Raw genomic sequence first — 16,674 nt, 5'->3', positions numbered from 1 at the left:
GATTGCTAATGCTTTAGGATAAGTTATTTGCCAAGGTGTTAATTAAACGTTCTTAAGAATACATTTTCTTTCTAAAGCTGCTTTAAAAGGGTATTATCAGTAATAATAATTTAATGCATATTTAACACCACTTTCAAGCATGGTTCATTAGACGTTAGAAGTGGAAGCAGGTGGCTAAAGCTGCTCATTTACTAGGAGACAGGACACTGCTCTCGGCAGTGACTCTACGTATAGAAGCCATCTCGGAGCACGGCCGGGATGGGTGACACCGGCAGGTGGCGTTATAAGGCACCGCCGCCGGCTCAGCCCTGGGGCGATACGTGCGTTGTCCCGAACGCGTGGCTCCATCGGAGAGGTCAATGGGTCATGGGTTAGAGATTGTATGAGGAGCCCTCCCAGGCACTGCGGGACTCTGAGCACCTCAATAGGTAGGTGGGTGCTGGGGGAGGAGGGACTGGGTTTCTAAGAGGCTCTATATGGCCTATAGGGTGATTACTGCTTTGTGAAAGCACTCATGGCAGTGTTGGTCCAGGTGAGCTTCCATTGCTGCTGGTTAATGCTTTGGGGATTTTTTTGCTTTAATTGCTACTTGGTTCTCAGGCTGGGCTTTCATCCCATCCGTTTGGGTATATGCCTGCAGGAGCTGTGCTCACACCTCGGAATGCAATAGAGGAACATTGCTTTCCCAGTGCTGGGAAGTGGAGTTCTGCCAGGCAAGCAGTGAGTTTATGTTCTATCCTGTTTGGAAGGGAGAACATTCTATCTATTGAGCTCTGTGCTTTTGCATGGAGGATTTGGCAAAAGGACAGAGAGGCTTCTGCTTGCGTGAAGATTATGCAGAGATGGGGAAACACCAGGGGACAATAGCAGCAATAATGAGACATTGCTGAGATTTAGCTCAGCTCTGACTCACAAGGAAAAGTTGGAGGGAGTGAATGAGGAGTGATGCAGCAGTATTCAGTCTGCAGCGTTCCTCTTTTCCTCCGTTGAGGTAAATGCCATCCTTGTGAGTGACTTTTGCTCAGAGGGAGTCTCTCCATGTCAGCAACTTGTTGGAAACCTTTTTTTCATTACATAAACAGACTTCTCCCTCGTCTCACAGTGCGGTGCTGCTATCTGCCACTGACCTTCAGAAGCAGATAGGAACAGCCCTAACACCTATGCACTTATCTCTGTGGCATGTGATATGAAAGCTTGCAGGTGGGAGTAAAGCTGAAGAAAACTCTGGGATGGACCTTGGGGTGAGAGGCTGAGGATAAACCGGTGCTGGGGGAGTAAAGAGAAGCAGCAGGGAGCTGCTGGCCCAACCAAACACCCTGCAGGATGCAGCTCCCAGGGTTGTTGGTCCCAACCTGGGCTTGACCCCACAGGGCTTGTCGCCGCCGTGTGTATTTGCAGCACGGTTCTGGCCAGAATGCTTGACATGTCATGTGGCAGCTGTACAGGGAGGCCAAGCCTTCCACCTACACAGCTCCTGCCTCTGCTTTGATATGCAACCCAGACCAGACCCCATGGCGGGGTGTTGCCACCTGTCCCAGCCCCGCTCAGCCTCCAGCCCAGCTTTAGCCGAGCCTGGGGCCCCGCTGTGTCTCAGGAACGCCCTGAGATGGTGGCACAGCTGCAGGGACCTCCGAGAGGGAAATTCCCTCTGCCCAGCAGGTCTGTCACTCCCTCTTCGCCTTTAGAGCAATAGGAGATTCCCATTGGAGTCACACAGTGTCCTGCCAGCTCTTGAGGACAGGGCAGGGACCAGAGTATTGTTGGGGAGCTGACTGCAGTGGGGAAGTCTGCTTTTTGTCCATGTTTCTGGTTTATCTCAGTCTCACATGCTTCCCCACGCCATAAGGACTGGGTTTTACTGTCCTATGGCAGGCCAGGGAACAGCAGTTGCAGTTTGATGGTGCTGCTTTTTGGGCTGCTTCCTTCTGCTCTGTCTGAATAGAGACAAGGGCCCTGGTGTTTAGGAAAAGCCAAGAGAATCTCCTGCAGTATTCATTTCCCTTCCAGCTAAATGCATTAATCCAAAATCCATGGTCAGCTTCAAGCCTGCCTTCTTGTCATCTCCTGTGGTAGAGTCCTGGGGACAAATGTTCCAAAAGCAGTTTGTGTTTCATTACACTGTTTGTTATTCCTTCTGAGAGTAACACCAGCCTATACTGCTTCCTGCAAGTGGATGGTGCTCTGACCATGCAGGTGTGACATACATGTCATCAAAGGCAAAAAGTCAGTTCTGAAAGTGGTTTTTGATGCTTTCAGGAGGGTTTGAAGGGTGCCCTCTTTCATTTCTTCCTAGATCTAGGTAACACTTAGCAGTCAACATGAGCATATTGCAGAATACCAGTGTTTGCTTGCGCTGCAGACAGAAGGTGCTAGGGGAAAGTATGAAATAAAATGGCTTTTTTATTTTCCCCCCTTCAGTTTGCTATTCTATTAAGTCTCCTTCTCTCAGTGCAAGCAGAGCAGGGGCAAAGGTTTGCATGAGCCCAAAGCCAGAAGTCTGACATTTGTGGAGCAATTGGACCAGAGACTGCTGTTACCTGGAGGTTTCTCCCATCACTGTGGTGTTTGGGTTGGTCCTTTGAAGCCTGTGAGGTCACACAACCCTTCCCCTTTCAGTGGAGTTGTTGGTAAGGTGTCTTTCCTCTGAGCTTAGTTCTGTTGCTGGAGTTCCTAAAGCCTTATCATCTCTGAAACCTTTAAATATTAGTAAAAATTTAGTTGCAGTTGGAAAATGCTTTCAGAAAGGATGCTGACATGGTGTGATTGTTTTCCCTCAGATAGCCACAAGAAAGGTTTCTTATTGCCTGGGGGGAAATTATTTCCCCCTCCCAAGTATCTTGAACAAAAAGAATTCCCAAATATTCCACGGAGTTCTCATTTTGGAAAGAAATTTATTGAAAAATAAAAAAAAAAATACAACCCACAACCACTCCCCTGGAAATCCCAAACTATGAAGGAAATGTTTCAGCCCTATAGTCTAGAGGGTGGGGCTGATTCCAAGCAAGTCCTGCAGCCAGTAGTTGGGAAGGTGGATGAGAGCAAAGCTGGAACCTGCCTTTCTCCATCTTCCTAAGCTCTGAGCTGCTCAGATGGCCCCAGACCCACAGCTCTGGAGCCATAGGGGTGACAGGGTGACAGTGCTGCTCTCCTTTTCACCCTTGTTCAGGACAAAGGTTGGCATGCATCTTGGCACTGAGTTTGGGTGGTGGTGGCACGTAAATCTGTAGCAGTCCCCTCTGCTCAAACACATACACATGAGAACCACACGGCGAGGGTGCACGGAGGGGGTAATGAGAAAATAGAAAAACAGGCAGGAAACAGCTGTGGGCTTTCCCAGACGTGGAAGCAGCAGCGACAGAGCGATGTCCCGCATTCTTACCCACCTACACACATGCTTCATCCGCATATCCTCATACCGCCAGCTCACCGCAAGCACTGTGGGCTGGGCTGGAAATCCACTGGCCAGACAGATCCCCGACAGCCTGGCTTCCATCATTCTCTTGCAGGGCATGCTCCTGCTGCTGCTGGGTTAGCATTGCTCTCAGAGCAGCCTGCAGGCATCCCAGAGTGGGCAAGGAATGCTGGGGATGTCATAAGCCTGTTTTCCTCTTGAGTTGCCCACCTTTGAGGGTTGCTACCACATGAGCTCCGTTTCACAGCAGGTTTTCTTTAAGGCAGTGTGGATGGGGTTGGTGAAATAATGGGAGAGCCTCTCAGCTATGCACAGAGCACTGGCAATAAGCACACACCCGCCGTCAGGCTTGTGTTTCCACTGCAGGCTGTGCTATGCAAGGAGCGCCCTGTAGCTGAGGGGAGGTTAACAGTCTAGCTGCACATGCAGATATCAACCCAAATTCATACTGAATTTCATCATTGGGAACCCTTAGCTCAGCAATGGCTGCAAGCAAGGGGCAGGAAGGAAGATGGGGTTGGGCTGTTGCAGGTGGTTATTGCCTGGATGTCACCCGTGGCTTCCCATAGCTCCACTTTTTGATGAGAAAAGCAAGAAATAGACCTTTTCAGCCATTTCTAGAATGAATAGAATATCTAGATCTCTGAGGGAAGCTGAAAATGTCCAGCTCTCTGGGAAAAGGCAGCCAGGTTTTGCGTGTGCTGCCAGTGTGAGCCAAACTGTGAACCATTTGCATTTGCCCAACCCCAGGCATGAGGACTGGTAAGGACTTGGGGCAGTTGGTGGCCCTTTTTGAAGTTTTTATGGAAATATCCTTGCTAGACATCCCCTCCCATCGTGCGAGTGAGAAGACAGCCCTTCTCTGAGCTCATTACAATTATGTGGTGCTTCTTTTTAAAATTAATTAGTTTTTTTTCAGGAGCAGATATTCTTTTGGTGTGAATTACAAGCTGGAGACTGGCTGCCTCATCTTGACTGGGGTGCTGCTAGACACGTTTGGCTCTCAAAGCAGGAATCACAGGCTCGGTGGTTTGGGCTTTAACAAAATTGGACTTAATGTAACTGAGGAACCGAGGAACACATGGAAGGGCACATGGATGCTGGATGATCCCAGCAAAATTTCTTTAGGTGTTGCAAAGTGGGGCTTTCTGCGCCATTGCTGCTGTGTTGTGTTAACGAGGTGTAAGAGCAGAGCTGGAGTTCATCTTTGGCAGCAGAGGCAGCCCAGCATCTTCCAGCCCAGGAGCAGCTCTTGGGACATCTTGGCTAACCTCATGGTGTTAACTGGGCAGTGCCAGGTGAGGAGAAGGGCTGCGGGCAGTGGGGCAGGTCTGGATCATGGTGTGGGAGTTGTCCAGCCTTCCCCTGCTTCCAGCTTTCTGGTCCTGGCATCTTGCTTTGGCAGTTCCTACACTTCTGCATGGCGCAGGTTTGATGTTTTACCCCAGGCAGATGCAGTGTCTAGCAGCAAGGAAAGCCTTAGCTTCAGTTAATAAACTAATTGTTTGTGTCCAGCCTCTCTTCCGAGGCCAACACCACTTATTGTAGAGAAAGTTGCTTGGGCTTGGGCAGGGATCAGCCCTACGAGTTTACAGGACTCACAATTCACAGATGTTAGGAACTATCAGGCTGAGTGTGGGTGGAGAATGTCAAGTCTGAAATAGCTCCCCTGGCACAGGCAGCAAAGAAAATGTTTCCACATGACATTCTTTGAACCAAAATTTCCTACAAGGGAAGAGCAGAGGGAAAAATAAGAGTCAGTCGCTGCCTTCTCAGAGGGCTTCAGCTTTTTGCTCAGAACTTTGGCATCCGTGCTGACATAAGCATGAGAGATGCTCAGTAGGTGAGCAATGGAGCAGCACCCTCTGTGTACACAAACATACATGTCTGCTGGAAGATGCAATCCCATTGGGTCATAGATACATGGATGCTATTTTTTCCTGCTGGAATCCATTTTAATTTAGCTCCTGATTCATATTTCATTCATTCTCCAAAACCACAAAACCAGGATAGGTTTACAGCCTGTACTATTTGGATGAGTTATGGAGGGGGAATAAACAGGGGAATAAAGCAGGTTGCCTTCTGAAATGATGGTCTGAAAGGAAGGAAAAAAAGTAAGAAAAGGCAAGGGGAAGGGATTTGAGGTGCCCTTCTTGGTTTTCAGTTTATTTCAGGAAAATCTGATCTTCCTCTCACATTAAGTAATGGTGGACTTAATTTTGCTCTTATTTCTTCAGGCTTCAGTGGTTTGAAAAACACATCATCCCTATTTTCTTTCTTGTTACTTCTCAGGATATTTGAAAGTATTGTAGTTTTTCACATGGAAAACATGTAATATTTTCAGAACGCTAACACAAATATCTCAGTTTTCTTTGGGAAAAAAAAAATAACAAGAAAAGATAGGGAGTGAAACATTAAACATCTGATGCTTTTTGGAGAGGGGGGAGAAACGAAGGGGGGACAGAGGCACAGAAGTTCAGAGCTAATTTTAAATGAGGAATTTCCCCATATTTTGTCATTCTGCTTTTGAAACTACAACCACAACAGACAGTTTGAACTGTGTCAAGAGAGAGGCTGAAAAAGAAAATTTCCCCGGGCTGTGTCATGCAGGTATTGGCCCCAGGGAAGCTTTTTAGAGCGCGACGAAATGAAGTGCAGGCAGGGGAAGCTCCAGCCAGCTGGAGCTGAGGATGACCGGCGGCTGTGGCAGTTTGCAAAATCACAAGAGCTGCCAAAATTAAACTGTGAAGTCAGGCGGGAAGGCAACCAATGGCCGACGAGATCAGAAGTTCAGAGATGCCCAACATGAGCTCCCAACAACAAGTGCGGCCGACGTACACCGGAGTTTATTAAGGATGTTGAGAGGAGGGGAAATATTGGCGCAGAAGATGCCCAGCTGGTGAGGGGGGACGGGTGGTGATACTCAGGTCACTTGATGAATCCCATTGGCCAAGCCCCTGGGAGATCCCACCCATCTGCAAGTGTAAAATAAATCTCTAAAGTTGTATCTCGCGTACCACTTGACCTTATTGCTTTTGGCCGGCTGGCTTTGTATCTATTTATTTATTTTTTTGCCCGTACCCTGAGAGGGGCTGGAAGGAAATGAATTTTGAAGCAGCGCCGTTCAGCACCTTGCAGTACTACCCCGAGCCCTGCATCCCGCGGTGAGTCCCAGGCGTGACGTAGCCCTCTCCTATCGTGGCTCTGATCTCGGTGACTCGTGTAATTGTTAACTTGCTGCTATCGGCCGGGGGCAGCTGGGCTGCATGCGGAAAAAATGTGCCGCTCTCTTCATGCTCAGTGGAGCTTACTATTATTTTTGGCTTTCTAACAGGTTACTGTTTAATTATAGGCATCCGCTTAAGATATCGGCCTCTTCCTCTTTGGCGTTAGAGGAAAAATATAAGATAAATAACGTGAAAGCCGATAGCGTTTTGGAGGTGAAGGTTATGCAGTGCTGTGGGAAGTGCACGGATTGCTGTTACCTTCTATAGCAGCGTATGTTTATTTGTGTCTTTAAGTGAAAAAACTCCTGAGAAGAATAGAAACTTAATAATTAAGCTCTGAGATTTGGGAATTTAAAAGATAAATAAATCATTTAAAAGATTCAGAGAGGATCCCCTTCGAAGGGAAAGCATGTCACAAAGAATATGTTTTCATTCTATTTAACAGCCAGCACAGAGCCTGACAGCCACTCTTATTTTAGCTTTGTTGTTAAGCTGAGTTTTAGAACTTTCCAGCAGATAAAAGAGTGTGTCCGCACGAGGTATCACGGTGTCACATTGTCGGTCTGTTTGTTTCTCCCAATAGCAGATACTATATTTAAGCATGTAAATGACATGTAGATGGTATTTTTCCAGTCGTAAAGTTCGGAGAGGTGAAATCCTCAGAGCGCAGTCTCTTGCTGAGCTGCTTTAAGGCTTCTTTCTGGCCGTGCTTGGAAAAAGCCCTGGCTGCTGTCTCACCGTGGCATTCTGTCTGCAGAAGGGTTAACTCTTAACCCATCCTTTTCACGGTGCATGTATTGCATAGCTGAAGGCTTGGCCACTGTGATCTCTTTTTCTTTCCCCTCCACTGCCAGGATTTGTTGCAGCATTACTGTTTTCCCCCTTAATGTGCTCAGTGCCACTGTGCATTCGGTACTCCCTGTGCTGGGAAAGGAGAGGAGGGGAGCTGGGAAATAGCGAGCGGTACTTGGCCATGCTGCCACAGTGCAGGAATGTGGAATGAAGCAGGGACGGGGGGGTTGATTTCTTTTCCAAAGCACCAGCACGAGGCTGTCGGCTACATGCGGTCATGCTCTGCTGTCCCAAAAACCCACCGACCCCAATGAGGAGCTTTGTGGGATTAGGAGAAGCAATACAGGAGCAGCACGCACCTGGGAAGCTGCACTGGGTGTTGGAGCAGTGGGGTCTTAGCATGTTGAAGGATCGTAGAATCACAGACAGTCCTAAGTTGGAAAGGACCCTTGAGGATCACCAAATCCTGTTCCTTTCAAATCACCAAATCCTGTTCCTTTCAAGTCCAACTTTCAGTGTTTAGAAGCTACAGCTAAGCAAATTCCCAAATAGAAAATTGAAAACAATATTTTTTAATATATTGGAAAGTCCAAAGATGCTCCAGCAATGGTACCTGAGCTGTGGAGCTACCTCCCAGAGCCTGTGAACTCTGCCAGTTTGTCCCATCCCGTGTCAGAGAACAGAGCTGCAGAATTGGCACTGTGACTCAGGCAACAAACCCAGCTGGAGCAGGAATCAAGAAATAAAACTCCCTTAGTGTACTTTGTAGACCCATTGGAGTGGGTCTTCCTCACCAATAGGTCTGTGTCTTCCAACTAATCACTTCTCCCAGCCCTGTGCCTTAGCAGCACAACGAGGCTCTGTGAGTGGCCACTGTGCTGTGGGAAGCCTCAGGACAGCTTGGGACAGATAAAGTTTGTGACACCCCTCGGTTGTAAAACCTGATCGAGATGTAGCTTAGTGTAACAACACGTCTCAGCTGTTCCACATGTCTGTTTATACGAACAGAGAGTGGCATTTGTCCAGTTATTAGTGGCTGTCCTCTGTGTGGTCAAAATCAGCTGGGAGCTGGTCCCTGAAATACTTCTCTCGGTGGGAAGGCATTATGGTGCTCAGCTTGAGGCTCTGCCCATGGGATGCATTTCAGGATGTGCCGGGTGACATTCTTCTGACTGATTTAACAAAACTGAGCACTTTCATAATTGCATGTATTTTACACACTTTGAAACATTTTTGCTTTGATGTGGTCAAAGCGCGTTATTTAGGCAACACCAGCGTGCTTCTCTGCAACTTGGGCTGCGTTAATATCTTTCCTTAAAATTATATGTAAATAATAATCTAAAGAGCAAACTGATAACATTGAGCTCATTGAGCTGAGGCATGTTGGCAGAACAGTTCTGCTAAGTGTTATAAATGCTGTTAAAATAGGAGGGGGGATGTTTCATGCTGACAGCCAGATCAGCTGGGACACAAGACAGGACCCTCCTCCTCTGGCATGGGGGAGGATCTCCACCTTCTCTAAATGCCCACCTAGCTGCAGCTGGAAGCTGCTAATGCAGAAGGAGGACGACACTATAATTATGATCAAAGTCCAGCTGTTCAGAGCTATGTAATTAGCTTCACTCTCCAAAGCTGCCTTTTTTTTCAGCTAATGCCTGATTAGGGGAGTGCTGCTTACAGATAAGTTACTTGTAACTTAGAAATAATGGTCATTAGGCTGTGCTTCATCCAGGAGCTGCCTGTTGTTTGGGCTGCACCTGCCTGTGCTGGATCCTGCCCTGCTCACCCTGTGCCCTGCTAATTGGTGCCCCGGCATTTTGTGTCACTGAGGTTTTCATAGAATTGCTAAGGTTGGAAAAGACCTCTAAGATCATCAGGCCCATCTGTTGACTCATCACCTCCATGCCCACTGATCACATCCCTCACTGCCACATCTCTGCAGTTCTTGAACACCTCCATGGACAGTGACTTCGCCACCTCCCTGGGCAGCCTGTGCCAGTGCATCACCACTCTTTCTTTGAAGGCATCCTGCATCCTGCTCTTCCTTCCTCTTTCATTTACGTCTTTGCGTTCTCAGCACAGGGGGAGACATGGCCTTGGGTTTTGATTGAGGAATTGCTAAAGATAAATGAAAGAACAAGCCACCAAGCAAATGGGGAAAACAAATAAACAAAAACTGGCCAGTTATGCAGAAAACCTGTTGGTAATAGAGAATGGAGGAAACTATGAGAAATGAGTTGGAGCCTGGAAGAAGGAAAGGGCTCAGGACATGACAGCATCTTCTGCTGGGTTCTGTAGCCATAAAAATTTTGATGAGCAGGGATCTTCCATCAGGAGCATTGCAAGTGTGGCTTCACCTCTCTCTTTCAGTTCCCACACCTACCAAATGGGGCTAGCAAACAGTTGGCAATTATCAGTTAGAAGCCTTACCAATGCTAATTTAGCTGGGGATGATGGAGCAGAGCAGTGCCTAAGATGTTACAAGGCAGAACCCTGCAGGAGGGTGTCATCCCATGTGCAGAACTCTGTATAATACTTGAATTTGAGTAACTGCATGGTGTTTTGTTTTTTTTCTTTCTTTCTTTCTGCTACACGGTGCTAAATAAAATAACCTAACTCTTGCTTTGATTGAGCTGGAAAGTCTAATCTGCCATCGCCTTTGAGAGGGGAGCCCAAATCTGCCCTTCTAGCAGAAAGACCTGAAGCCAAGTGAGGAAAGGCACAGCATTTGGTTCTTCTTCCTTTCCCATAAGCTCTGCTCTTCCCTCACCTCCTTCCTCTGTTCCCTACCAGACCTCCTCTCTATGACAGAGACCTCATAGTGCTGAGGACGCTGGGACCCATCCCAGTCACTGCCAAAGACATCACTTTTTTCTTTCCCTCTTCAAAGTGCAGTATTGGCTCTTCAGTGTCAAAAAAAGATTCCTAACTGCTTGGAGGCCCTTTTAGTGCTGCTTAAAGGATTAAGGTGGAACTGAATCGACCGTTTTCTGTTGTTTTTTTCTTTCCAAGTCCCAAAGGACTGGAAGGAGAATATGCAAAGTCTTTCATGTGGTCCTTTTTCCTCTGGAGAGAAAATACCTAATTCATAGGATCTTGCTTAACTTCCAAAAAAGCCCTGAAAAGATGAAAGAATTGAGTTCTCAAAGGCTCATCTACTTAGATATGTTTAGGGTATTTGTGGTACATGTTATAAATATAATCCCCTGCTGATTTGTGTGGTACCACCCTGCTACAAGCTGATTTGCCTTGGCTCTTCTCAACAAACAGGGATTTCTGGCCTGAGATAGAGCAAAAGTCCAATTGACCAACTGGTACTAAGCCCCTTTGGGAAAACATTCAAGGCAAGGGTGAGGAAGGAAGGTCCTGGTTAAGGAAGAAATAAGGGAAACCTGGGTATCTATTTGGTGCCTTCCCAAGGAACTGAGCTCTAAGTTAGTTTTGTGTTTCTCTGCAAACCTTCCTAGGAACTCAGGCATAGTGGTGGGACCCAACAGTTAATTCTGTCATAGAAATGTTGACTTCTGTTTAAATTAATTTTTGAGAAGCTGTAACCTATGGTTAAAATGAAAATAATTAGAAGAAAAATGCTTAGTACTAATAGATTTCTGAGATTTGTTTGATTAGATCTGCTGATATTGCCTTGCCTGCTTGCATGGCTTTGGGAAAACATTTGTACCTGTTCTTAGTACTTGCCTATATGATTTTAGTGCCTTACAATGGTATAACAGACCATCTCCTGGTGGGATTTGCTGCTGAGTCATCTCCTATCAGGTGTTTGAATGCCACAGGTGGCCTGATGTGATAAATACTGATGCAGGCAGGGGAATTCACTTAGCACATGGAGCTATAAAGAGTGAGCAGGGGGGAAACCCTGAGGTAAGTTACTGGGGGGGGGGGGTTTCAGGCTCTTAGCAACACCAAAAGAAGTCTGCTTACAGAATATTGCCTTAGGGAGATTCAGTGCCTATTGGGCAACATTGGTCTGCCTCTTGCATAGAAAGAAGCTTGCTCTGTGCTGCTGGGCCCTACAAGCAGCAGCTGTGTGTGCAGCCCTGAATCAGGGTGGCTGCCTGAACTTGAAGAGCTAGTGGGGGTAAAGCCATGGGTTTAGGTGGTCAAATACCATGGAACTGAAAACTTAAATGAAAAATGCAATTACTTTTTTTCCATGTTTGTTCATTTGAGGATTTTCTTCTTTAAATACACAGGCTGGCAATGTGATTCCTAATTGGAATAAAATTGGAGACTCTGGTGTGTTCATAGCTCTCCAGGAGCTCTGTGCTCTGAGATAATCACAAGCAAAAACCATAGATCGCTTTAGGTGTGGTTGCGTATTGATGAAATTATAGGGAGCCTACCCTGTAATTTCTTAAGGCCAAGCGCAGTTGCACAAGGAGAGATTCTGTGAGCAGGGCAGTTGTTTCCCTGCACACTCATGGTGTTTCTGATAAGCAGTTCTCTTGTCCTTGTCTTCCAGGATTGTAATCTGCTCTTAATCCTTTGTCCTTCATCTGCTCTGTCTAGCAGCTATTTTGTGACATTAGTGAAAGGTTTTTGTAAGCGCTGTTATTTTGGAGAGGATTTTCTGCCCTTGGGCTTAGCAATAGCGGGCCTGCCACAGAATTGCTCAATGTTGAAAGCTCTGTATTTAGCAGAAGACCTCCTTGTCCTGTAGGAGCATCGCTGGTGGTAGGGTAGGAAACTGGGTGTTTTATTTAATCATCCAAAGCAGGGCTGGACTTAGCAGGTTGGTTATGGAGGATCTTCAGCTAAATTCAGATTTCAGGGCTGCCCCTAACATCTGTTTTGCCGGTGTTTCTCTTTTGCATTTTAATTATTTACTGAAACACAGGATGTTGCTCTTTACAGTTTCCTGCTTCTAAAGAGTTTGGGGGACTTTCTGCATTATCGTGATGATTTAATTTATATTTCTTGTAAAATTCAACCTTCCTGAGAGTTTGAGAGAGGGACCTCGTGCATCCCCTGATGTGATGATGGTGAGGTGGGGGATTGGACTCTGCTCCTAGGTAACAGCAACAGGACGAGGGGGGATGGCCTCAAGTTGTGCTTGAGGTTCAGGTTGAATATTAGGAAAAGTTTTATCCCAGAAGAAGTGGTGATGCACTGGCACAGACTGCCCCAGGGAGGTGGTAGTCACCATCCTTGGAGGTGTTCAAGAACTGTGTTGATGTGACACTGAGGGACATGATCAGTGGGCATGGTGTGATGGTTGGATTAGATTATTTTACAGGCCGTAGTTCTAACCATAAAGATTCAATGATCTTGACACTGGCTTCTCAGTGTGCCGTGTTGCCCAGCGCTTTCCTAGTTCTGCCCCCTCCCAGAGCCACATGGCATCTCATGTGAGAGCCCATGCATGAAACCCTACTGCCTTCCTGAAGCTCTGATGTGCTCAGCTGAGTTATTTTACCACCTGTAATCAATACAGCAATTTCTCATTCTGTGTTGTGGTCTCTGTCCTGGCATGGTGGAGGTAGACTAGTGAAACCTGAGAGATACTGGCTGTGCTCAGCACTGCAACGTTTCAACAGACAATAGTTAGAAGAGGGAAAACCCAAACCTCCTTGTTTCCTGTGGGAAATACTGCAAACAAGCTCCTTGTTAACAACGGACAGTAGTGAACTGCTGAAGTTGTTATGGGTAAATACTGAGCTTGTGGAAATACATTGATAAGCAAAGCTGAAAAGGGGAGGTTTAATTCAGAAAGCCTTAGGAAGGTCAGGTTTCCAGCTTGACTTTCCTTTATATGTACCTCAAATCGCTCCAGTGCTGTGATGAAGGCTTATCATAGCTGTGCTTTGTAGTCACTTAAAAATGAACGTTCTTCTGAGGTTGTTTTGCTTTATTTTCTGTTGCTATTCCCTGGTGCTGCAGGGAATTGGATAACTGGGAAGCGACACAATGAGCTGCTTTGGGCTGTGGTTTAGGCTGCTTTTAGCACCTGCTTTTGTCCTCTTGCCCTTCTGGAATAGAGCTGCCCCATGAAACCAGGGTTTCCTTTTATTACCATGCAGCATTATCTAAAATTGAGCAAGATAAGTCTGTTGTTGTTGTTGTTGTTTAGACCAAAGGGATTTCTCTCTATTCCTTTTGTTGTAATGTGCTTGAATATGTTTTATGGCTTCTGAACGCTTTACCTGTCAAGTCTACCTTGCAATGCTCATTTTCAAGTGTGCCTTAAAAATACCTGGATTTTTGTATTCCTGCTGCTTGCAAGAAGCCTTCCTCGCAGCAGCAAGGCTCTGCCCTCTGCCTGACAGCTCCCACCACTCCCTCTCTTCAGGCACCCCCAATAAGCTTGGGCAGGGGTCAGTCAGCAGCTGTGCTAAAGGGGTAGCTGGGGTATGCTGAACCCCAATGTTGTGCTCCAGCCCCAGGCTTCCCAAAGGGGGTTGCTCAGGCTCCTGAGTGGTTTTCTGGTGGCTGCAAGGGCTGTGTAGTCCATACAAGCAAGTCACAGGCAGAAGAACGTCTGGCAGGGTGCAGGACGTGCTGTAGCAAGGGCTGACACCTTGGTCAGAGCTTTGTCCTTCTCTACCTTTGCTGAGAAAGGGAGTAAGTGTTTGGGACGTGAGGGAGGGCAGGGGATGTCTGTGGCTGGGTGAGAAGGTGGTTTCCAAGGATGGGTGAGAAGCTGAGGGTGGAGAAGGGGGTGTCCAGAGCTCAGTGGGTGATGAGAGAGGTCTGGGAAAGTTCATAGAATGCCGACGGATAGAAGGAAAAAAAATCAGGGGTGACTTTCCTCTAACAATTAGGGGATGATAATGATATTTCTAGTCCTGGTGGGGCCATTTGCTCCCTGAAGTCCTGAGGACAAAGAAATGCTTCTGAAACATAAAAGTGGACCCTCTTGTTAGGCTGAGAACAATGCGATGCAGTTCCTGGGCTGCTGACATTCTGAATCTGTCTGGCTTCCGGCAGTGGTTTGCAGTGAGCTGTGCAGTGCCCAGGCCAGGAGCCCCTTGGCAGGGCAGTGCAAGTGCATGGCTTTTCTCCCCATGGAGTTTTGCCTACACTAGAACAAGGTGCTGGTGTGGGGCCGCGGTGATGTAATGTGCTCTGAAGGGATGCTGCAGGTCTGAAAATGCTGCATTCACTGCAGGCATCATCAAATGCAAGCTGACTCTAACTGAAAGAAGGTGATGAATGGCAGAAAATCCCCCATATGTTTTTCAGCACGGTGAACCGTTCTGTGCAGGCAGTTTCACTTTCTTTGCTATGGGCCAGTTTTGTCCTGAAGGCTTGAGCAAAGAGCAGTCAGAAAGCTGAGCCATCTTTTCTCTACCTGTCCCCTCCACTCATACACAGATGAACCCAAAAGAGAAATTTAAGTCACAGGGAGACCAGAATGCATGTACGACAGACTGTCAGAACACTGAGGTTTTTAAGGCAACGCAGTCAGCATTCCTCTGAGACAGAATCATATGAAACATCATACATCTTACAGCTGAAGCAGAGCAAATACAATACAGGCTTCATTTGCTTATGGAGCAGGAAGAAGCTCCAGTTCTTGATGGATGCTGTAGGGCCTCAGCAGTGTCACAGGCTCCTTTAGCTGCCTGTCACTCCCAGCTCCCCTCTCATGCCTCCCATGTGCCTTTGGCTGCTGGCTTCTGAGGCTGGGGCTCACCCTCTGGGCAGTCAGTCTCCTCAGATTTCTATTGCACATCTCTGTCATTCTCTTTTCTCCCAGCTACCCTTCCCATAATCATGGAACAAGTTGCCAAGGGAGGTAGTAGATGCCTTAATCCTGAAGACACACAGGGTCAGGTTGGATGGAGCTCTGAGCACCCGGTCAAGCTGCCAGTATCCCTATTCATTGCAGGGAGTTGAACTGTGTGGCTTTAAATGTCCCTTCCAAATTCATGGCTCTGCTGTGATCCTGTGCTGCTACTGCACACAGTCTACACGTGGGCATGCATTTGGGGCAGGGTCTCCACTGGGCTCTTCCAGGGTGCATTTGGCCACACAGGCTGGGGTGAACGTGATCTCACTGCGGGGAATTCTAGCAAATGCCGCCTGCCAGGCACACGCCTGTCCCGTGCTGCCAGAGCCCGCTTCCTTCTCCCCTTGCACAGCTGTGTGCTTCATTAAGGAGCGAGGTCTGCAAATCATGGTAGCATCAGAATGCAGAGTGGGGGGAATTCCAGCAGGACTAGCACTGCCAAGTTCCTGAGTGTCAGCAAGGGGGTCAGAGGAGGAGCCCCCTCCCCTCTCAAGGACTGAAATGCAACTCATGGCAAGATTTGGGTGATTAAACAGTGTGTTCATCATCTTAAAACCATTTGTTTGTCGTTTCTTTTGATGCCCTTCAACATGTAACCGGAGAAGGCAGCACCCAGCACATGGATTGGGATTGCTGCAGCCAGATTGGAGGCTGCTGACTTCTCTGTTCTGTGGCTCATTTCCATACCAAGCCTGCATACTGTGACAGCAGAGGGCTGTTATATGAAGGCATGTATGAATGAGGGGATGTTGTGCAGTAATCTACTGGTGGCACCCAGGAAGAAAGGTTAGGTGTTAGCCTAGATGTCTGAGTCCTGCTTCCATCCTGAGTTCTAAGCGTGGCTCACATCATTCTGGCAGCTGTGATTTTCATTCCTGACCATCAACGTTTTGGTGCCTTAAGATAAGTGACATTGAGGGTTTGTTACTCTAGGAAGTACATTTCCTGCTCTTCTCAAAGAATTCAGGGCCTTTTTTGAATGTCTTTACTGATATGCCAGTTCTCTTTTGTGCAGCACCAACCCAGGAGTTAGGTGACCAAGGCAGTATTTCTGGCTTGCTGAGTAACTGTGAGTAATCCTATGACCTCCTGGTGACTTAGTTTTCCCACAGGTAAAATGGGAATAATGACTCTGTCTTCCTTTGTAGGGCAAGTTGAGAGATATGAATAAAACGAGACATAGTAGATAACACTATTTAGACATCATTAATTTTACATTCGGTTCATTTGTGTGATGTGGAATTGCTTTCTTCATATGAGCAGATGTTCTCTTTGCATCAGGGCTTCCTAAACTTGTCTGTCACCGGCTCCTTTAGAAGAATATATATTCTGACAAAAACACAGTGCCTTAAAAGGAGGGACCTCTCTGGCCCCGTCTGCATGTCCACAGACTGACTATACAGTGACAGAAAACTGTTCACCAATGAGAGCAGTTTGGAGGGAAGGAGCAGAAAGTGACATTCATTAACTTGAGCAGCAAACAGAAAAGAGCT

The 16,674-nt window shown here is 47.1% G+C and overlaps 1 protein-coding gene across 5 annotated transcripts in view; it reads left to right on the top strand.

Annotated features, from left to right (window-relative positions):
• The first annotated feature begins 308 nt into the window (after positions 1–308).
• Positions 309–16,674, top strand: part of TP63 (tumor protein p63) — a 97,393-nt gene continuing 81,027 nt past the window's right edge. The window contains exon 1 of one of the 5 annotated variants that reach the window (XM_015871913.2): positions 309–428. Coding sequence is in view for 3 of the 5 variants with exons in the window: in XM_015871911.2 (XP_015727397.1) it covers positions 6,515–6,576 (62 nt within the window). In the remaining 2 variants the exon portion in view is untranslated. Of the gene's footprint in view, positions 429–6,435; positions 6,577–11,226; positions 11,311–16,674 lie in introns of those variants that run through there. The other 4 variants (XM_015871911.2, XM_015871919.2, XM_015871912.2 and 1 more) reach the window with 4 other exon arrangements.

This window comes from Coturnix japonica, chromosome 9 (assembly GCF_001577835.2).
Source record: "Coturnix japonica isolate 7356 chromosome 9, Coturnix japonica 2.1, whole genome shotgun sequence".
In the NCBI taxonomy this organism is placed as follows: Eukaryota; Metazoa; Chordata; class Aves; order Galliformes; family Phasianidae; genus Coturnix; species Coturnix japonica.
The sequence above is the reverse complement of the archived record's forward strand: the minus strand, read 5'-3'. Positions and strand labels throughout refer to the sequence as shown.